This window comes from Natrix helvetica (assembly GCF_964273705.1).
Source record: "Natrix helvetica genome assembly, chromosome: 7".
Taxonomy (NCBI): domain Eukaryota; kingdom Metazoa; phylum Chordata; class Lepidosauria; order Squamata; family Natricidae; genus Natrix; species Natrix helvetica.
In genome coordinates, this window is record NC_138558.1 from 65,927,998 (window position 1) to 65,951,500 (window position 23,503).

At 38.5% G+C, this 23,503-nt stretch overlaps 1 protein-coding gene across 4 annotated transcripts in view; it reads left to right on the forward strand.

The window, feature by feature from the left end:
- The window catches only part of FRYL (FRY like transcription coactivator), a 205,934-nt gene that overhangs the window by 88,963 nt on the left and 93,468 nt on the right, over nucleotides 1-23,503 (forward strand). For all 4 annotated transcript variants that reach the window (XM_081959286.1, XM_081959283.1, XM_081959285.1 and 1 more), the window contains exons 3-12: nucleotides 4,653-4,706; nucleotides 8,232-8,371; nucleotides 9,164-9,260; nucleotides 9,612-9,691; nucleotides 11,887-11,967; nucleotides 12,408-12,576; nucleotides 16,797-16,889; nucleotides 17,321-17,419; nucleotides 18,072-18,173; nucleotides 22,967-23,011. In XM_081959286.1, coding sequence (XP_081815412.1) covers nucleotides 4,653-4,706; nucleotides 8,232-8,371; nucleotides 9,164-9,260; nucleotides 9,612-9,691; nucleotides 11,887-11,967; nucleotides 12,408-12,576; nucleotides 16,797-16,889; nucleotides 17,321-17,419; nucleotides 18,072-18,173; nucleotides 22,967-23,011 — 960 coding nt within the window. The remainder of the gene's footprint in view (nucleotides 1-4,652; nucleotides 4,707-8,231; nucleotides 8,372-9,163; nucleotides 9,261-9,611; nucleotides 9,692-11,886; nucleotides 11,968-12,407; nucleotides 12,577-16,796; nucleotides 16,890-17,320; nucleotides 17,420-18,071; nucleotides 18,174-22,966; nucleotides 23,012-23,503) is intronic.

Consider the following 23,503-nt stretch of genomic DNA (forward strand, 5'->3'; position numbering starts at 1 on the left):
AACGGATCAGGAGATACATCCATACAAAACTTATGGGATACAACTAAGGCATTTATAAGAGGGGTCACAATATCAGCCACAGCCAGGAAGAAAAAAACAGAGAATCTAAAAATAAGAGAGCTGAAAGAAAGGTATAGAAATTTAGAGAGTGAACTGCCAAAGAAACCGCAGAACAGAAGTATAAAAGGAAATATGGAACTGATTAAACATGAATTGGCTATATTTGAAAAAGCAAAATTGGCACAATCTATAAAAAAAGCAAAACAAAACTTCTTTGAGAATACAAATAAACCGGGGCGATAGCTATGCTGTAGGTTGAGGAAGCAAAAGCAAGAGAATTGGATCAATAAACTACAAGATGAAAAAGGCGAGATCTGCTACCAACTAGAGGAAAAGAAAAAGATTACCCAAGAGTTTTATGAACAATTATATAGAGAAAACCGAGACCATACAAAGGAAGGAATATTACAGTATTTGGAAAAGTCAGATCTGCCAAAGGTACCAGAGGAGGTTAAGGACATGCTCAATGAAGACATTAAAACATCAGAGATAACCGAGGCCATACAAAGACCAAAGAATAATAAAACTGCAGGGCCGGATGGGTTGCCAGCGGAAATATATAAAGAATTCCAGGATATACTTGTCCCAACATTGTTGGAAGTCTATAACGCTGTGTTGAAAGAGGCGAAGACACCGTTATCATGGACGGAGGCTAACATTGTACTATTACCTAAGGCGGACACAGACCAGGTGTTTATACAAAACTACAGACCAATCTCACTGCTAAATGCAGATTACAAAATCTTTGCCTCAATAATAGCAGAAAGGTTGAAAAACTTTCTTACATCATTCATCCATACAGATCAAAATGGATTCCTTCCCAGAAGACAAATTAAAAACAATATGAGAATTATGTTGGACATTCTTGAATATTATGAAGTGCACAATGAAAAACAGGTTGCACTAATCTTTTTCGATGCCCAAAAGGCATTTGATAATGTCAATTGGGAATTTTTGCACCAACAAATAGAATACATGGATTGTGGGGATAAATTTATAAACACGATCAGAGCAATTTATACAAACCAAAAAGCCAAAGTAATAATCAATGGTGAATTAACACAAAGTATTGCAATCCAGAAATGTACAAGACAAGGTTGCCCCCTATCCCCCCTGTTGTTTATACTAACCCTAGAAGTACTAGCCAGGAATATACGTAAAGAGGTACAGATAAAGGGACTAGAACTCAAAAAGGAGCAATTTCAGTTACAGGCCTTTGTGGACGATCTAGTGTTTGTGCTAGAAGATCCTATGAAGTCTGGTACGAAACTCATTGAGGAACTGACAGAGTATGGGAAAATAGCGGGTCTAAAGATAAATATGACAAAGACCAAAATGCTGACTAAAAATATAACATCAAAAGCAAAAGAGGAGTTAACGAAGAAATTGGGTATCCAAATTGTCAAAAAAGTTAAATATCTTGGTATACATTTATCTGCGAGGTGTGCGACCATCAAAGAAGATAATTATACTAATCTGATTAATAAAACTAAGAAGGATCTAGAAAGATGGAAAAACCTACAACTGTCCCTGATGGGCAGGATCACAGTTATAAAAATGAATATATTACCAAAATTTCTTTTCCTATTTCAGAATATTCCCATTAAATTAGAAAAAGGTGTCTTCAAGGATTTGAATCAATTGGTTTTGAAATTTATCTGGCAGGGAAGAAAACCAAGAATAAAATTTAAGGCCATGCAAGACACTAAGGAAAAGGGAGGATTTGGCGTACCAGATTGGGAACTCTATTATACTGTGGCCATACTAACATGGCTAAGGGAATGGATAATGCTGAGAAATAAAAGATTACTCAAATTGGAAGGCCATGACCTCCAAGGTCATGGAAAATATAGTTACATATAAAGAGTTATTGAACAGCCAGGGGGAGATCAAAACCAGATCAGAATTGACATCACAAGGAGTACAAGTAGAATGGTGGTCTTATTTACAGATACAATCAAGATATGCACAGGATAGGAAGAACGAAGGTATTGCCAAAGACTACACAATATTAGATAAACTGTTGATACAGACAGAAAACAGACTGATCAAAGTGCTGTATAGATTCTTGTTGGAATATAAACTAGAGGAAGAACAAGTCAAAGAAACCATGGTCGCCTGGGCGAAAAGTTTTGGTTACAATGTGGAATTGGCTAAGTGGGAAAAACTTTGGATACTTAATCAGAAACTAACATTGGCTACGGCGTATAAAGAAAATCTTTATAAGATGTTCTACAGATGGCATCTCCCCCCAGCACGGCTTTCCAAAATGTTCAAAAATCTGGCCCCAAATTGTTGGAAGTGTAAAAAAACACCAGGCACTTTCTACCATATGTGGTGGACGTGCAATGAGGCAAAAAATATTGGAAAATGATTCAGTCGTGGTTAGAACAAATGGTGGGAGAACAAATTATGTTTAAACCAGAAACTTTTCTCCTAGGCATAATACCGGAGGGGTTTAAGAAAGATACACTTTATCTAATTATACATATACTAACTGCAGCGTGCATAACCTATGCACAGTATTGGAAAAAAGAAAATACACCATCAGAGCTAGATATAATTAGAAAATTGTTGGCCTGTGCAGAAGCAGGCTCACTCTTGAACTTAAAAATAAAGGGGAATCAGAATATTTTGAGGTATGGAATAGATTTTATGATTGGTATAAGACAAGATGACAAGACTGGAACCAATGTATATATTGTGATTGAACAGAAGGACAGACAATGTACTAAGTAGATTAATTGTTAGTGATTGAAACTAGCTGTACATAATGTGAATGTATGATCACTCTGACTCCGCGGTATTGCATTGTTTTAAATGTAAAAACAAATATATATATATATATATATATACACATACATACATACATACATACACACACACACACACACACACACACACACACACACACACACACCAATAAGGATTTTGTCCATTGGAAGAGTAATGCTTGAATAGTTGGGAGGACTATAAAAGAAACATAGGATTTGAGTTTGATCACACTAAGCTGCCTGTTTTAAAAGTTAATTCTAAACTAATGATTTAAAAAGTACTTGGTAGTGAGAGTATGGCTCTTCCAAAGGGCAGTGTGTCTAAAGAGGGCCCAAAAAAAGATCAGTGTCAATTTAATTTAAAAAGGAGGACTTTTGCACATACACATGCAAATGAGCCATTGAATCATCCAATCAAAATCATTCAAATCACATAGCTTTCATTAATCAATCTGACCAGTTGATTTGGACAGATTCAAATTGTAGTCCTGAATTGCAGTTTAACAAACCACTAATCTATCTAAATATTTCCAGTTCAAATGGAAATTTCTTATTTCTTGATAAGAAATAATTTGTCTTCTCAGATCCCTGCCTATATTTGAAGGCTTGGTTATGGGCAACATAAGTACATTTTAAAAAAAGGATATTAGAGAGGGCCTTTAGGATTTTTTTTGTGGTTAGTTTAAATAAAATGGCTTTGTAACATCTAGAAGAAGCCTTACAAATGAAATCTAACTTTAATCATAGAATGTAAACTAGAGTATTTTAGACCAAAACTACAGTTTTTCTCATTTTTGCCTACCTTGGTAACTGACAATTATAGGACTTTTTAAGAGAAATGATCTTTGCCATCATGAAACAATTCTTGAAACAAGGAGACTTAATAACTGCCAGCTAGATATTCTTATCTCATTTAGTAAAGTATTAGAGAAGGGACAACACCTTAAATCCAGATATTTTTAGCTGACATGAATTAACTAGATTTAATGGGCGAGGCGTATGTATATTATCGAGTATATGGTTTTTAAATTTGTATCTGTACACCGCCCCGAGTCCCTTCGGGGAGAGGGGGCGGTCTAGAAGTTTAATAAATTAAATTAAATTAATTAAATTAAATTAAATGTTGGCAGTCAAGGCTATGGTTTAATAGACATACACTGTTAACAATTGTTTCTTTCAGGCTATGAGCAGCTTTTAGTAACATTGAATATGATATTGAATATAACATTAATACAGTATATCTTGTTGGATCAGTTCTAAAAGTTAGTTAAGGTTAAAATTTTTTGCTTCAGCAAGAATTTTCTCACTGTGAAAAAAGGCAAGAAGTCTAAAAGAGCTATTTGGTGTTTTATAGTGGCAGTGTACAATTTTTCTTACATATAATGTACTAATTTTCATCTTTCCCACTCTGTTTCCAGTCCTGGTTTTTTAGTGAATCATAATATAATTTTTTTTATCTGATTATCACTGTTGCATTAAAATATTCATTTGTTCTGAAATTTATTTGTACTCTTGGGACTAACTAAATCAATTTAATCACACATTGTTATTAAATATTCTCATGCTATGAACTTGACTTTTTTGTTGAAATTTGGTATTTTTATATTTATCATTTTATTTTTGACTTGCAAAATAAGATGGGTCTATGTATAAACATTCTTTCCAACACCATTAAAGATTTATGTTGTATGTGGTAAATGTATATCCATATAGCATAGAACTATATTTCAAAAATTAAATCTAGTTTGAATTATTTTATATTGGGTACATGTATAATACTTGTACTATATGTAATTCAATGCCTTATTCCTATTTTAGGAAAAACCCCTGTCTAGATCTCTTCAGAGAGGTGAAGATCTTCAGTTTGATCAGGTTGGTAAAAATTTCTTTTCAAAACTTACAATCCTGTGTTTGACAGTGTGTTTAAATAGCAGAGGTTGTAGAAATCCACTATGTTCATTTCCTAGGGACTGTAAGTTGGTTGGCAGAATTTGTTGCACAAGTTGGTTAAAAGCAGGTTTTTGTGATATTTTATATTTGAAATATTTCAGAATTTTTACTTAGTTTAGAAGTCTTTAGTTGCACCAAAAAAGATACAGTAGTGCTGAAATGTTTGTAGACCTTTTTGAATTTTAAGTATCTCTGCACAAGTATTACTTAAAATGTAATCTGTTCTCCGCACAAATTCTGTAACTAGGTAAAGAGAATCCAATGAGTCAAAAACATTTTGCTGATTCATTTATTTATTGGAGAAAATGATGAAGAGTGCATATGCCTTCTTATATCTTCTTATATTTTTTATACCAACCTGGGATTCTATCACTGCCTAATTGTTAACTACCAATAGAATAACATGTTAAATCTATAATTTGGAAGTTGTCAAACTGTAGATTGTGATTCTGCTGGGAGATACTTAGAATTCTTGAAAGAAGCCACAGTTTTTTTAAAAAAAATGCTTCAGGTAAGAGTAATGAAACTCAGACTTTGTGTCTTCCTATGTTACTGGTATTTTTCCACATGCTTTCTTTTCTTTGTTAAAATACAAGTATTCTTTAAACCAGGGACATGGTAGCTCAGTGGCTAAGACGCTGAGCTTATCGATCAGAAAGGTCGGCAGTTCGAATCCCTAGCACTGTGTAACAGAGTGAGCTCCCGTTACAGTTTCTGCCAACCTAGCAGTTCGAAAGCATGTAAAAAGTAGAAAAATAGGAACCGTCTTGGTGGGAAGGTAGTAGTATTCTGTGCACCTTCGGGGTTTAGTCATGCCAGCCACATCGCCACGGAGATGTCTTCAGACAGTGCTGGCTCTTCGGCTTCGAAATTGAGATGAGCACTGCCCCCTAGAGTTGGGAACGACTAGCACATATTTGCAAGGGGAACATTTACCTTTACCTATTCTTTAAATCAGATATAAAGACTTCTACATTATAAATTATCAATAAAGAATCTTATATTCTTTAATTTATAAGATGTATAAATTATTGCTTTTCTGAGAAATATTTTTATGTCTCTAGCACCTGCACAAGTTGCTCTAGTAATATATCAGTAAGGAGAATATTTGTAGAAGGTTACAGGATTGTAAAATCAGCATGGTTCACTATTTTAAATGTCGAGACTTTCAGAATGGAAATGTTTCTGTTGGAGGAAGCACCATAGTGGGTGAAACACGTTTTTCTACAGTTGCTGCTACACCAATCAAAAAGAAATGTGGAATGAAGCATGAGTTTCTGTCAAAAAAAGAAAGGTTGATTTTTTTAAAAAATCATGGAATATGTCATACTAATTCATTTATTAAGAATCACAGTGCAGACTTTGAGAATAGAGATCTAATATAATTTAGTGGAAAATTTGGTGTTTAAGTTTGAATAAATACAGCATAAAAATGACAGATGATGCCATGGTGTTATAGCCGCACTACAGTTTTTTGCATCCAACCACAAAATATCTAAGAGAGAAGGTTTTGGAAAAGATATTACCGTATTTTTCGGTGTATAAGATGCACTGGAGTATAAGACGCACCCTAATTTTTGGGGAGGAAATCAGGAAAAAAACCTTTCTGCCTCTTTCCCAGGAGCATCCATCAGTATTCATCTGATTAATGTCTTTGCTACCTTGGTCAGAGTCTGATTCCCGTAGTGGCCCTCAGAACTGTGATAATTTTTGGGCTGTAGCGCCACGATCCCCTCCCCAATTCCAAAAAAGGTACATGCAGAGGCCAAAAAAGTTCATCATGCTTCAGGTGGCAGGTGGTTCCAGCCACGCACCTTCCTCCTCCTCCTCTGCAGGCTCGCCTTCTCTTACTCCTGGCCAGCACTGTTGGCCGGGGGAGCCAGGAAGAAAAGTGAGAGGGCAGCACAGTCGGGTGAGGGTGCAGGAGCCGGGCGCAGACACAGGGCAGGTAGATTAGAGGCAGCCAGCTGATTGCCAGCTTGCTGGCTCAGCTGTTGGCCACCCGGAGTGTGCAGGCAGCAAACCCACGTTGTGGCTGCAGCCTCCTGCCTACGTGCCTCGAGGAGGCCGAGCAGCAGCAGCGAGATATTTCCCTGCACAGAACAGCTGGACTCGAGTAAGATGGGCACAATTTTGGGGTGGCAGGTGTGGCACGGGATGGGGCATGCATCTTACCCAAGTCTGGCAGCTTCACCGCTTCTCTCTCTTTGGTGCTCTGTGCACGGAGAAACATCTTGCACAGTAAGGAAAAGTTTCTCATGAGTAAAGAAGTTTTTCTTTACCGTGCAAGGATGTGCAATGGAGCTGCCAGACTCTCCCCTCCCCTCCATCCAGCTGGGGCGGGCTCTGGAAAGCCACCAGGAGAGAGTAAAGAGCACGAGTGGTCAGACAAGAAAAAGCGGGAATGCCGGCAAGTGTGGCGGGCGGGCAGGAAGCAGAGGCGGCTCCAGAGGGTGGGCTGGGGAACAGGTGGGATCCCCTTTTCCTCGCACCCCCACACCCCAATTCCTGCGATCAGCCCTGGCCAGGAGATGCATCCTCCCCTCGGCCGCAGCTTGACTGTGTGCTCCTTCACGCAAAGCACATCTTCTGGGGCGGGGGTGGTGAAGGCAACTTCCAGACCTGGGACCCGGCAGGAAAAATTTCACACGGCTCCTGATAGGGCTGAGCCCTCCCCGCTTTCAATGTCTTCACCCTGAGGGCATTGCTGGCAGCTGCTTCCCGCAACTCAGGACCTCTTCGCTCTCCTTGCTGCTGCTGCTCGGCCTTCTCGAAGCATGGAGGCAGGAGGCAGCGGCCACAACGTGGGTTTCCTTTGCTGCCTGCGCACTCCAGGTGGCCTGCAGCTGAGCTGGCAAGCCGGCAATCAGCCGTCTGCCTCTAATCTACCTGCCCTGTGTCCACGCCCGCCTCCTGCGCCCTCACCCGACTGTGCTGCCCTCTCACTTTTCTCCCTGCCTCCCCTGGCCGATAGTGCTGGCCAGGAGTAAGAGAAGGCGAGTCTGCAGAGGAGGTGGAGCAGGGTGCACGACTCTACAATGTGCACTGGGCAACTGGGAAGAAAAGCATTTTGAGGTGGCAGCATATGGTGGAACCGCCTGCCACCTGAAGCATGATTAACTTTTTTGGCCTCTGCACGCACCCTTTTTTGAATCGGGGAGGGGATTGTGGTGCTGCCGCCCAAAAATGCTTTCTTTGAAAAGGTTTTGAACGCAATTCCCCGGGCTGCTTCGGGAATCAGGCTCCATATGAAAGTGAGGATCCCCGCTGCATGGAACCCCCAAAAATGCAACATGTGGAGCAGGTGGGTGGAGCTACATTTGGAGTATAAGACGCACCCAGATTTTCACCCTCTTTTTTGGGAGAAAAAGGTGCGTCTTATACTCCGAAAAATACGGCATGTAAACTAATTACTTTATGGAAACCCTTAATATTTTCTCTTGACAGTTGATAAGCTCTATGAGCTCAGTAGCAGAGCACTGTCTCCCCTCCTTACTACGCACCTTGTTTGACTGGTACAAACGCCAAAATGGAACTGAAGATGAATCTTATGAATATAGGCCTCGGTCCAGCACAAAGTCTAAGGGGTGAGTGTGCTACAGTGATAAACACCTGTGGGTAATTACATCCTCTAATTACATATTCCTTGAATAATTCAACATTTTATAAATGTCGCTTTAATAACATGGTCTAAACATATTAGGTTTGTCATCTGTCAACTCTAAATTCAACCCCAGTGCATACTCTCATATAGTCTTCAGCTTCACAATTAGATAAACTTAAATGACAGATAATTCACATAGGTAGTCATAGTTGCATGGAAATAAAAATGATATTATGATGAATAAAGTAAACTATGCAAGACCAGACCATTCTAGTCTGCAACTTAAAATTTCAAAAGACCAAAAATAATTTGTTTGGAAAAATTAATTTAGGGAAGATTGTAAGCTTTCTAAAAACAACAAAGAAGTACGTGCTAATAGCCAGTCAGAGCTGATCAATTATTGATATAGCTACAGAAGGAAAATGTTAGCAACTTTTAAACTCAGATACTCAGGAACAATTAGCAAATTATATACTGTAATTCCTTGCTCAGTTAAATATAGTAGCAGTTCCTGACTTTTGCTTTGAATAGTAATCAATTGGATATTTCTGCGAACTTAATTTCCTAATAGGTTTTTTCCTCTTTTTTCTTTTCCTTTTTGCTCCTGTCAGATTGTAAGGGCAGTATGGAATTCCAGGAGGAAGATGGGCATTGGTGTAGAAAGATTTTGTGTAACTTTCTTGGTTGTGTGCATATACACAAAAAGTTGCATGTATTTCTGTTTGGAGAAAATAGCTTGTCTTATGTGAAATATATCTGATTTTTTTTGTTTCAGAGATGAGCAGCAACGAGAGAGAGATTATCTACTTGAACGAAGGGATTTAGCTGTAGATTTTATTTTTTGCTTAGTTTTAGTAGAAGTTCTGAAACAGGTAATTTCTTTTTTTTCTGCTACATATAAGCTTTTTTTTTTTTTTTTTTTTACAAAAACGCCTTAATGTCTTTGTATTCTGCTTAGAATTGGAGTATAATACTGGAGTAGAAATCTAGGTTTTTTTCATACATTGTACATTGTAAAATATAGTTCTACTAAAATGAAATATTTCTGTGGGGTGAAAAGAGTTCAGAATTATAACATGTTATTTAATTTATTCAGATCCCAAATAAAAATATGCCCTTCCGTATATATTTGCACATATGTTTATCCAATAACAGTGACAATTCACATTCCAATAAAATATCTAACCCATAAAGATAAACAGTACCTGCTCTCTCTGTTACAGATACCTGTTCATCCAGTGCCTGACCCTTTAGTTCATGAAGTTCTAAATTTGGCTTTCAAGCACTTTAAACACAAGGAAGGGTAAGTATATTTAGGATACAAAATACCTTTAAATATTTTTGACTTATGAGTGAGTACTGACTATTCCAGCATCTCAGAGAAGTTGCACTAATGCAGATGTATTTGAGTTCAACTTGTTATTTGCACTTTTTGCTAAACAATATCATGAGTTAACGGATATCATTGACTTTGTTCAAATTTATTTCTAAATAAATTTGTATAAAATTGAGGCCTGCAAAGGCCTGGATCCTACAAGAAAGAACATACAAGCACCACTTCCAATCCTATATCGCAAAGTAATCAGATAATAAATATTAAAATGCTGATTTAAGAATATCTAAAATGTTACAATAGTTAGTAAATAACCCTGAATGGATACCGTCAACATTAGCAACGGTTAATATTCTGCTTAGATGATTTCAAATGTGGGAAATTTCCTGCATAATGATTACCGTACATACTTGAGTATAAGCCGACTCGAGTATAAGCCGAGACCCCTAATTTTACCCCCAAAAACTGGAAAAAGTTATTGACTCGACTATAAGCCGAGGCTGGGAAATGCAGCAGCTCACGGTAAATTTAAATCCAGAGACTAGCTTTTCCATCCAATGAAGTTATTCAGAACGACAGGAGAGGAAGAAAAAGCCATTCTATCTTACTTGTTTGGCACAAGGGATAACATCTCCTCCACTATGCCCAGTGGCGTAGCGTGGGTTGTCCTGCCTTCCTCCCGAGGAGGAGCTCGAAGGGTCCGCTGGGAGGTAGGCGGTGCCGGGGCCGGGGAGCTTTCCCTGGCAGCGCTCGCCTCACGTGGCAGCAAAGAGTGCGTGTGCGTGTGTGTAATGGGGGTCTGGCTGGGGCCGATCAGCTGAGAGGCTGGCAAAGAAGCGGCGCTCGGAGGAAGAAGGCAGAGATGCTGGCTGGCATTCGCTTCCCTTACTTTTTGCCGCCGCCGCCCTGGCAGGACGGAGCATTACCACCCCCTCCCTGCTGGTTGCAGCCCAGGCCCTGCCTGCCCTGCTTAGCGCCGCTTTTCGCCGCCGCTTTTTGCCGCCGCTGCCCCGGCAAGAAGGAGCATTACCACCCCTCCCTCCTGGTTGCAGCCCAGGCCCCGCCTGCCCTGCTTAGCTGAAAGTGGCGAGGGAGCAAGCCGCGATGAGCAGGAAGGGAAATGAGTGCCGGCCACACACACACACACACACACACACAACTTGTTGCCATGCAAAAGGCAGGGATAGTGGCGGCTTGCTCCCTCGCCACTTTCAGCTAAGCAGGGCAGGCGGGGCCTGGGCTGCAACCAGCAGGGAGGGGGTGGTAATGCTCCTTCTTGCCGGGGCAGTGGCGGCGAAAAGTAAGGGAAGCGAATGCCAGCCAGCATCTCTGCCTTCTTCCTCCAAGCGCCGCTTTTCGCCGCCGCTGCCCCGGCAAGAAGGAGCATTACCACCCCCTCCCTGCTGGTTGCAGCCCAGGCCCCGCCTGCCCTGCTTAGCTGAAAGTGGCGAGGGAGCAAGCCGCGATGAGCAGGAAGGGAAATGAGCGCCGGCCACACACGCACACACTTTGCTGCTGCGCGAGGCGAGCCACAGTCCGGCAAAGGGCGGCGCAGGGCGAGTCAGGGCGCCAGGAAGGTGGCGGAGGGGGTGGGTGCGATCCCGGAAGCACCGAAGCCTCGGTGTTCTTTTTTTTTTTTTTTTTTTTTGTTCACTGGAGTATAAGCCGAAGTGGATTTTTCAGCCCAAAAAGTGGGCTGAAAAATTCGGCTTATACTCAAGTATATACGGTACATGATTCTTTTGTTGCTTTAGAAATAGTGCAAAATTTTGTAAAATTGAGTCTGATTCATAATACACAACCACAGCAAGTTACAATGGTAATTCAGGTCCCAATTGTGGTTGTAAGTTGAGGACTACCTGTATGTACAGCATTGTGTTAAATTGTACCCTGTTACCCTGAAAATAAGACCTCCCCGGGTAATAAGACCATTTGGGCTTTTGAGTGCATGCGATAAAATAATCCCCCACCAAAAAATATTGCAACACAGCAGCAGTCATGAGGTGACCACGCTCACCCCTTCCTGCACCTCAAAAATAATAAGACCTCCCCGAAAATAAGGCCAATCGCTTATTTCAGGGGTCAAAAGAAAATAAGACCCTGTCTTATTTTCGGGGAAATATGGTGTCTTAATATCAAATTTGTGGGTTTTTTTTTCATTGTAGGTATTCAGGTACCAACACTGGAAATGTCCATATCATTGCAGATTTATATGCAGAAGTGATAGGCGTTCTTGCCCAATCAAAGTAAGCAACTTCTTTTTCAAGATTTAAATTTTTTTTCTTTGCCACAAGTTTACAAATGCTTAATGATCACAGATAATCTATTATTTAGCAAAGCAAATAGTAACTATTAATATCTACTGATCAATTGTCACAGTGATAAATTGTTTTGCAAGTATCTCTTTTAATGACTGCATTCACTTTTGAATATTTTCTTTTAAAATGTTTTTTCTTTCCTATCTCAAACATACAAGAATGGTTTCTGATGTTTTTGATGATGTCACTGCTAAAAGTCAAATTGACTTTTATATATCCTAATGTCGTATACCCTAATGTGATCTAATATGGCCCAGTATTGTTTCTATGGTTCTAACTATACTTTTAAAACAAGGGCAATTGTTTTACTTTTCACGGGAAATAATTTTATCCATTCTTTTTGAAAACCTTGCTATTTTTTGGCTTAGGTTTCAAGCTGTTAGAAAAAAATTTGTTACAGAATTAAAGGAACTGAGGCAAAAGGAGCAGAGCCCTCATGTGGTACAAAGTATCATCAGCTTAATTATGGGGATGAAGTTTTTCAGAGTGAAAATGTATCCTGTGGAAGATTTTGAAGCATCATTTCAATTCATGCAGGTGAGCCATTTCATTATATTAATAGTTACGATCCTTCCTTAGTTTATACTTTATAGAATACACAAATGCAGGTTGTTGCTATATATTTCCTAAAATTAAATAGAAAAAAGAAATACCGTATTTTTCAGAGTATAAGACACACCAAGAGTTTGAAGAGGTTAATTTAAAAAAAAATGTGTTTGCATTCTGCATTTTCTGTGAAAAATGGGGCATGCAGAGAGTTTGAGAGGCCTGCAATGTGCTCCTGGGGGCTGGGGAGCAATGTTCCCTCTAATTTTTTTTCAGTGTGTGCGGAAAAGTATAGTGTTTGAGTGGCATATTTTCATGCCTGAGCACCTGACTTTTTTTAGCCATAATTGCCATCAGAGCAGATGTTGGGGAGGGGGGCAAGGAGGTAAAGGGTCCCCTCCCTCTCCCTCAGACCCCCAGGAAGGAAGGAAGGAAGGGAAGGGAGGGGGAGGGAAAGGAAAGGAAATGGGAAAGAAGAAAAAGAAGGGAAAAGAGAAGAAAGGAAAAAGGGAAGGAAAAAGGAAAGGAAATGGGAAAGAAGAAAGGAAAAGAGAAAGGAAAGGAAAAAAGAAAGGAAAGGAAAAAGTGAAATTAGTGAATTAATTAATTACATAGTGAAATTAACACCAACTGTAGCATCTCTGTCTAGTTGTATTTATATTTAAGAAACAAAAAAAAATCAAGCAGGGTGATAGATTGCAGAACGGCTTTCAGAAGTGAGTGTCTTATCTGAGCAATATGAAGATGTGTTCTTGAGCTTTACTTCAGGAAATCAGAAGAAAGAATAATCACTATGTAGTGAGCAGACGAACCCGATTAGTTCACTTCCAAAAACTACACAAAAAACATGACATTATAGAAAAACACAAAAAAGTTCTGGATTTTTGGCAGCAATCTGCTGTGCAAGTCACTCAGTACTGATTCATTAGCACTTCCTCAGTTATCCTGCATTAAAAAAAAAGCTAGCAGAAAGCCCTAACATTAGCTGACTTAGGCTAGCAACATCAAAAGGGCTCTGAAAAAAAATCCAAAGAGATGAGGATTCTGCTTCCATCATTAAAGAGAGCTGTCAATTTACAATTATCAAAACCCAAATACCATTTATTTGGCCTCTGCACCAATCCATCCTCAAACTTTTGCCCCATATTCATGAGAAGTAGAAATCACAGGATGAAAGGTATGGGACTTGAGTTTATTTATTAGATTTTTATCCCACCTTTATTACTTCATAGGTAACTCAAGAAAGTGAACATACATAATACTTGGGTATGGAGAAAGGAAGGGAAGTGGAAAAGAAAGAAAGGAAAAAGGAAAGGAAAGGAGAAAGGAAAGCAAAAGAGAAAGGAAAGGAAAAGGAAAAGGAAAAGCAAAGGAAGATAGAAGAAGGACAGAAAGGGAAAAGGAAAGAGTGGAATGGTACTGCTCAAAAACCAAGTCTCAAGATCCTGTGCATCCCTTTGGCTCAGGCAGTCCAATTCCCTGCTGCTTCCCTCTCTCTGCAAAGCGAAGGGATCTCAGAAAGGCTGCCTAGCTCAGAACGGGGCTTCAGACGCAATGCCTGAGAAACCTCGGATGTGCAGGGAAACGCAGGCTACAACCAGCGAATCGCGTTTTCCCAGGAACCAACGAAGCCCCAGAGGGCCAATGAGAATTCTCCCTTCTGCAGCGTCATCAGTATCCGGGCAGAGTTTCCTTAATTTGACCAATCACCAGATGGAGGAGAGAGTTCGGTGCAGAGAGAGGGGAGGGGGGATATTTTCAGTAATATTTTAAGACGTTAAAAAACACTGCACGCAGTTTGAAACTTCTGCGCGGTGTTTTCTTGTTATGTGCGCAGGCGCGCAGCTTAGAGGGAACAGTGCTGGGGAGGGCAAAAAAGGCCAGTTTTTCACTTATTTTTGCCCTCCCCATCCCCCAGGAGCACTTTACACGCCTCCCAAACCCTCTGCACATCCATTTTTGTGAAGGGGCGGGGTTTCAGGAGGCCAAAAATGCTGTATTCAGGGTATAAGACGCACCCAGATTTTCACCCTCTTTTTGGGGAGGGGAAGGTGCGTCTTATACTCAGAAAAATATGGTAAATGTCAGAGTGTGCACAGTGTGACTACTATTTTGAGACAACCCGGGACAAAATACAGGACATATAGGTTCCCTGCTGACTCATTCTCATTTCATCATCTCGGTTTACAGCCTTACAGCAGCTGGCCAGCTATTAAATCATCATTACCTTAACAATAAAGGATAGTAAAGTAGAGACAGAGACAAAAGAACATGGAAATGTTTAAGTTGGTTTTTCCAGTCTGATCTCCAGGGGGATGATACAGAAAAATCTCTCTTCCTAGGCCTCATTAGATGGTACTTTTCACCACTTTGGATCAGAACATCTAATGGGACCCAGGAAAGGTGGTCCCTCAAATAACCCAGTTCCATTCTAAGAAGGAACTACGATGTTATAAGTTATACTGTCATTTTGAATTGAACATAGAAACATTCTGGTAACCAGTGCAACTCATAGGGTAGAGGTGTGACGTGCTAGACAGTCGAAATTTCTTCAGCATTTAAAAGGTTAAAAGAAAACCAGCAGATTAAACCTAAATTGGAAAAGTAATTTTCCCCTACCTGATTATCAGCACAAAGCTGTTGGCTAGGAATTCTTGAATTCTAATCCCAGCATATCTGAAATAAAATTCAAATTGCGTGGTGTTTTATATATTATTTATTTCCTGTAAAGAATGTTAACGTATAACCCACCACAACTAATAATCTAATGATTTATGCATGGTAACTAATGAATATCCACCAAAAAAAGGAATGATAGGCATATTATTAGGAGGAAAACAGAAAGACACTCTATGGAGAAATCTAAATTCAAAGAAAGTTAACCATATGTAGTCCTCTGGGAATGTGTGGATGAAGTTGACTTTAAAAAATTATTCTTGATTTCTCATAAGTTCCAAATAGCATTTTACTCTTGAGTTCTAGAAGTACTTCCTGAATGCATGTATCCATAGCTATAGATTGGCTATTAATTCTTGAATTACATCATAAGGAGCAAAAATAGTGATAGAAAGCCATCATTTGGAAAGTTTCAACAATTTGGTGTTTTAATGATATTTCAAAAAAGGGACAGTTTCTTTCTTCAGCTATTATATTTTTCAGAGTATAAGAGCACTCCCCCCCCCCCCAAAAAGAGCATGGAAATGTTGGTGCGTCTTATACACCGAATACAGAGCGCCACCTCCGGAGGCTTTTTTGCCTTCCCTCAGCCCTCTGCAGGTTTCAGCAGGGCTGGGGTAAGGCAAAAATGCCCACACTTCTCACAAAAACGGAGGCTTTTTTGCCTTCCTTCAGCCCCCAGTAGCTCTCTTCAGGCTTCAGCAGGACTGGGGCAAGGTAGAAACGGGGGCGTTTTTCTTACTTATCTCTTCGAAATCTTGGTGCATCTTATACACTGGTGCATCTTATAGTCCGAAAAATACGGTATTTGTCCCAACATCTTTCTCTTTGTCAACAATTGAAATCAGTGTAGATTGATTGTGGTCAAGTCTACTTAATCTTAAGAAAGGAAAGCAAACAAGCTGAAGTATAATGACTTGGTTATCACATAATTGACCACTTTGATAGTAGTGTTGAGGCATTACATCTCTTGGTAAAATTTTGGAAGCCAACATTTGGCTATGTATGACATTTTGCATGCTGAAACTATATAGGATTTTTTATCCTGAGAAAATGTTTTTGAATATGGCAGTGCAGGAGCATAATCAGTACCAATTCTGGACAGTTTTTTCTTAACCAAATCATTATTTTGAAGATTGTTTCCAATGACTTCAAAATATCAATTTTGCAGTGGTCTTCAAGACTTGAAAAAAATACCTTAATATGTGTAACTGCATAATACAAATAGTTGAACACTCTGTCATCATTTGGTTTATCAGAAATATTAGCAGAAGTGGTGTAATGTTTTCCAAAACTTGGAATTTTGCATAGAGAAAATATATTTATATCAAAATCAGCTTCAGCTTATTTATAGAATAAAAACGTTGAAGAGCTGCTAATTTAAGGTTTCCAAATTCATTCCAGTTTAAACTGGACTATTTTGTTACCTGTATCAAGTCTTTTATCTGCAATAGGTTTTGTTTTCCTGTTATTTTCATTTATTCTTACTGAAGAAGATGGTATACAACAGAAATTTGATAACTATTTTCTTGCAGGAATGTGCACAGTATTTTTTGGAGGTAAAAGATAAAGACATAAAGCATTCGCTTGCTGGTTTGTTTGTAGAAATTCTCATCCCTGTTGCTGCTGTAAGTATAATTTATTATTTCACAAATACAGTGTATTGTATTTATGCATAAGTAGAGACCTTTTCTCCTCAAATGGAGTTTGCAGGTCTGAAAAACCCATTTTTTTGTATTTGAGTGTATTTTGCCATACAGATAATGACAAATGTAGTTTAATTCTTTTTTACAACCAAATATTTGATTATTTTTTTTTAAATCCATTATGGGATTTACTTGTAAAATTAAGGGCAAAATTCACCTTCTCACAATTCAACGAAAAATCTATAAAGTGTTTGGAATTGGACTAAGTGTTTTGTTGTATAACTGAATTATTTTTAACAGCAGGATTTAAATCTGTGAGAAAGTATTACATGACTCTCATGATTTGTATCATTTTCTCTTTTACTGCCTTTTTCCTTGAAGATATAGTGTAGATCTGTTTCTTTTTATTATAGGCTGTTAAAAATGAAGTGAATGTGCCATGCCTGAAAAATTTTGTGGAGATGCTCTATCAGACAACTTTTGAGCTGAGCTCAAGAAAGAAGCATTCATTGGTATTTTTTAAATGGTTTAATTTTTGTCTAAGATACAGTACATGCAATTTGATAGTATGTCACAAAGCAAATATCTGGGATCAGAATTTGACAAGCTTTTTTCTTGATAGGATATTTTAAACTGAAGTTATTTTAATCCAATTGTAATCAAATTATTTAATATTATGGACTGGTTCTCTATTTATATATTTAGCAATTGAAGGAAGCATTTTCAGTACTGTAAACTGATGTTTAGAAAACTTTTCTCAAGTGCCAAACCTATGTTAAGTTTTGTTTGAAGAGAAAAGCTGTTTTCCCATATTGGTTTAAAATGGATGTGGGTGGGGCTGTTTGCTGAGCGTCTGTAAACCAGGGGCTGTAAAGTACTGTGAAGCAGTATATAAGTCTAAGTGCTATTGCTATTACAGTTTAGATTCATTTATGTATCAGGATTCTGGCTAATGTAAGAACGCATATACCGTCAAATATTTGCCAAACTGTGGTTCGTTTAACCACACTTTATTGAATGCACCATAGTTTGTTACATATATACAGCTCATTGGTCCATTAATCATTTTTCACAAGTTTACAGTGGCTGAGTTTGCATGCTTAATAAACCAGCCATGCTATTTTTTTTTCCTGAAAGTTGTAACAAATTGTTCCTTTGTCACAGGCTTTATATCCATTGATCACCTGTTTGTTGTGTGTCAGTCAGAAGCAGTTTTTTCTAAATAACTGGCATATCTTCCTACAGAATTGTCTGTCTCATTTGAAGGTAAGGACTGTTTCATCATGCTCCTGTCATATTTAGTAAGTAATATTCTCAATTTAGATTAACCACAAAATAATGTCCGTATAAAATAAATGTAAGACTCCAATAGAAGAGTTTGTAACTCAGGATTGAACAGGGTAGAGTCCTTGGTGTTCTCTGAGCTTGTGGTTTACAGATGGTAACAAATGGTTTGATTGCAATTAGGGAACGTTATCAGGGCAAGAATATAATGCTTGTAGCTCACAATAACTTGTGAACCTATTTGATGCCTATTCATAAGGCTTGTAATGTGAAACTATTTCAAGTCAGAATAACCTATTCCTGCATATTTCTCAAAATTGATTTTTCACATTGCCTGTGCTCATTTTATCCATTGTGAATTCCAGTTATTTAGAAATTTACCTTGGGGAAGTTGGACTTGCTCATGAGTCCTTTTCAAATATTGCTTTCCAATGGAAGCTGCTTGGGATAACTGTACCTAAGACCAAGAGCCTTCTTGAGTACAGTTCTGATGTTGACCAAAGATCAGCAATATTTTTGCAGCCAGGAGCTGCACTTCCTTACTTTTTTTGTGTTGTTTCTACATTTTTTATTGCCCCAAGTTGGATGCTAAAATATCAAGCCTGTTCTGACCTAGGGTTCCTTAGCAAGCATGAAACAGAGTCTGGGTCCTGGCAAAACCTCTTTTATTTACACGACTGTGAATTCCTTATCTCGCTCAGAGAGCTGCCAGATAATTAGTTTCCAAACTTAGAGCAAGGCAACACTTGACATAGAGTCTGTTATAGACACAAACAGCACTTTCCACTCTTGAAATGACCAAAAGAATGAATTGTTTCCTGCAAACACCCCCTCCCTCTTCGCTACTCTTTTGTTTCCTGTGGGAGGGACCAATCACCTCCAAGGCGTGGCTTTACTCCCAAGTCGACCCTGCTTTCTTAGTTGTTCTTGTCTTCTGGCAGCTCTGCGAATGCGCACACTGGGGACAGGCTCCAGCTGTTCCTCTGCCTCACTGCTGTCTAGCTCCCCCTCTGCTTCCGATGCAGAGTCCTCCTCTGAGCTTCCCTCAGCCCCCAGGACTTTCCCCTGTTCCTCCCCAACCTTCTCACTGTTTAACTCTGCTGCCACCTCTGCTGGCTGCCGGCGGGCCACAACAAAGCCGTTTGCATTTTAATGGGAGGTTAAAGGCAAACAAGTGACACTAAGAGAGCCAGTTTGGTGTAGCAATTAAGGCATCAGGCTAGACATCAGGAGATTGTGAGTTTGAGTCTTGTCTTGGACACAAAGTCAACTTGGTACCTCGGGCTATCCATGCCCTTTTTTTGACCAAAAAACGGGCCTGTTTTCATGAAACACAGGGCTTTTTTGCTCTTTACCCCCACCCCCATGAGCACTCTACAAGCCTCCTAAAGGCTATTCATGCCCTTTTAAAAAAAAACGGGCCCATTTTTTTGAAAAACTAGTTGTTTTGGGGAGGTTTGCGAAGTGCAAAAACTTTTTTTTAAAATTTGCCTCTTCAAAACCCTATACTCTGATGCGTCTTATACTCCAAAAAATACAGTATGTCTCAGCCCTAGGAAGGAGGCAATGGCAAACTACTTCTGACAAAAAATGCCCCCAAAAACCTTGCAGGGATTGTCTGGGTCTTCAAGAATCGGACATGATTGAACAAAAGGGGGGTATGGGGAGTGATGTTTGAAGATTGCAGAATCTTAAATCAAATACTTATCTTCTTAATCTTATACAAAAGTGGGTGGGAGGATCATATATTCCAAAACAAATAGTGTTAACACTGAGCTTCAGTGGCATAACCTGAAAAAACACTCTAAAATACAGTAACAGGGCTGAGAAGCCTTATGTTAATGTGGGTTGCTCATCACTGATGTAGATGATCTATTACCAAAACCCACCCTTTCTCCTGTAAGTGCACAGAAGCTGAAGGATGGGGGAAAGAGCAGATAGAAAAGCAATAATAGCATCAGAGATCAGAACAAAGTTGTTGTGCCCAGCAGCGGCCAGCTGAGCACGATGGACTCTGACAGCTCAGACCATTGTGGGAGTGCTCTGGAGGATGAAGAAGACTCTGGAGGGTGTTTGGAGTCAGAGCAGGAACTAGAGAAGCCTGTTGGCCACCAGGTGGCATCTGAGTTAGGGAGCAGTGAAGAGGAACAGGGAGGTTATCCCTGATGTTCATGTGCGTAGAGCTGAGAGGAGAAAGGAACAGCTGTGGAAAAGACATCATAGAAGGAAGTAGGGACAGCTGGCTAAGGTTGTGGCCCCTCCCAAAGAGTTTATAGGTAGAGCGACGGGAGGGGAATCTTTGCAGGAAACAACAGTCTATTTTACTAGCCATTGAGAAAGCATTCTGTAAGTCTAATCTTGGTTTCTTGAAGATAGCGTTCTAGCCTCCTAGCCAAAGGGTGGTTTTATTTCTGTAATTAGTCGTGGCAGACAGCCATGCCTATGTCTGCATATTTATTAGAATCACAGGACGGAACAGAAGTATTATATGTTGTATGTAACTTTGCTTACTCTTTTGAGTTCTGTTTTTGTTATTGTGGAAATATCCGTTTGAAGTCGTAGGGTAGTGGAACATTCACCATTCCAATAATGTACTGTATAGTGTGCCTCATAGCCTTGTTTATGATGCCATCCATTGTATAAGGTGTGGAGACAATTTTAATGGAAAATCTAAAAGCACGTTTTAATTAATGTCGCTGTAACATTTGAATAATATACATGCTTCATTGATTTTGTTAATAATATTGCTGTTAATGCTTGCATTCACAACTGCCTAGCTTTAAATTGTGTAACAACAACAATTCAACAGTTGGATGTGTTAGGATAGTATTCCTTTTCTTACTATTTACTTTGTCAAAGTTGTGTGTATTTCTTTACACAATGGCAACTCTTTTGAAACACCTCCCTTTTTATTGTCTCTGTCTACCTGTTGTTGCTATGTGTTAAATATAAAGGGGTATAAAGGGATTTTTAATTTTCTTATTTAGAAATATCACATTGCTGACAATGAGCAAATAAAGACTTCCATTGTCAGGGATTTTAGTTCTCATATAGCATGTATCACATATTTTAATATAGTTTTGTTCCCCTAACAACATAACATTTTATGATGTGGCTCTGTTCAATAGAAAGTACTAAAGCTATTACAGTATTTTTATTTAATTTTTAAAAATTAATTTGTTTATTAAAAATCTGCAATATTACAGTATTTTTAAAAAACAGATTTGAAAAAATAGTTCATGCATTATATCCAACATACTGAGATTTTACAATAGAATCATAATTATGCTCAAATTTTATAACTAACAAATCTGTCAAGTAAATCTAGTTCTCTACTATTTTCTCTTAACATGTTTTAATTGTTTTAAAACATTAAGTAGTAAGTTAGCACAACTCAGAATAAAACTAATACAGAGCCTATAGAAATAAAGTGTCAGAACTAATAAGGTATCTTTTAAGATATTTCTCAGAATGCTGGTTGACAAAACTTTTAATTATCAGCCTGCTTACCTCAATACAGGAAAATGTGGATGAGCAACTCAAAACTTCCAGTTATTGAATATTTGGGATTTTATCCTAATGCAATTAATTTCATAATACTTTGATTTGATTGCACCGATGTATGATTCAATTTCTTATCGTGGAGTTTAAGTGAATTGATAATAACTAGGTTGGGTGTATGGATCAACCTTTAGATTAAAGGTTGTGTAATCCTATGCATGTCTACTGGAAGTTAATCCCACTAAATTCAGTAAAGTTTGTTCCTTACTGCATAGGATTGTAGTCTGCTTAATAGATGTTTAGGTCATAAAGGAAATATGAGTAGTTTTAAATATTTGTAAACCACGAAAGAAAGAAAATAGACTTTTAAGGAGAATAGCCTGTTTTCCCCAAAATAAGACCTCCCCGGATAATAAGTCCAATTGCGCTTTTGAGTGCATGCACTAAAATAAGCCCTCCCCAGAAAATAAGCCCTCCCCGAAAATATTGCAACACAACAGCAGCCATGAGGTGACCACGCTCGCTGCCTCCTGCATTTCAAAAAAATAAGACCACCTGAAAATAAAGCCAAGCGCTTATTTCAGGGGTCAAAAGAAAATGAAACCCTGTCTTATTTTCAGGGAAATACGGTAGGAAAATATTATTTTTGCATTTTTTAGAATTATAAAAGAAAATAATAATAAAATCTTTATAGATAATCTTAAAAGTGATCAATTTTCTATGGAATATTAGCAGCTATTTTTTAAATGTACAAAATTGTTCACGTCTTCATTGATATAATCCAAGTTTAGATGTAGACTATCTTTGCACATAGTTTCTAAACAGTGATTGTGAGATATTGTAAATAACATACAGAATATTAAGGACACTGAATTACAGTACTGTAATATCCAAATCATGTGTATAACCATGGTGGTGCAGTAGTTAGAATGCAGTATTACAGACTAACTGCCCATTGCCTGGAGTTCAACCCTGACAGGCTCAAGGTTGACTCGGCCTTCCATCCTTCCGAGTTAAATGAGGACTCAGATTATTGGGGCAAATAGGCTGATGTTGTAAAGTGCTCAGAGAGTGTCATAAAGCACTGTTGAGCAATATATAAGTTCTATTGCTATTGCTTATACAAATAGAGTTTTTCTCTGTCAAAATATTTCTGTTGAATGGAGCCCCAGTAAACAGCTTTCTGTTTGTCCTTTTTATTTTTTCATCTAACATGCATGTGCTTCCCATTCTCATGTTTGTTATGTTTTGCTGTCTTGCATTGCTTTATTTAGATCCCATCTAACAACAGTATCAGAAAACAAATAGAAACACTTCAGGTGAGTCAATATGCTGTCATAGTAAAGTAAGAAATTGCTTTGCTTCATGTTTTTCTGTTGTTTCATTGTATATTTTATTTCACTCTCTAGAAGAAGCAGTTCTGTTTTAACGTATCTCAAAAAGAGTATTATACATTAGTTATTTGTGGGGAAAAGATACTTGTTAACCGTACTTTTCTTACTACTATTTGATACTGTTTTCTTTAAATATTTCCTCCGAGAATCACAGAAAGCATGTTTTCATTTTAAGTAAAGACTGAAATAGCTTTGATTTTCTGACGTATGTAGATTCTGTGGAGGAAGACATTTTCTGCAATAGGCAGGGCAATGAGATGGGAATTATATTGGATTCTTTCTGGGACAGGTTTTACAAAGCACAGTCTGAAACAACACTTCACTTAAACTACAAATATTGATATGGTTCTTACATTTATGAAAAAAAATACAGAGAATTAATTTCTAACTAACTTTAATATCTTTACATTAATTTGA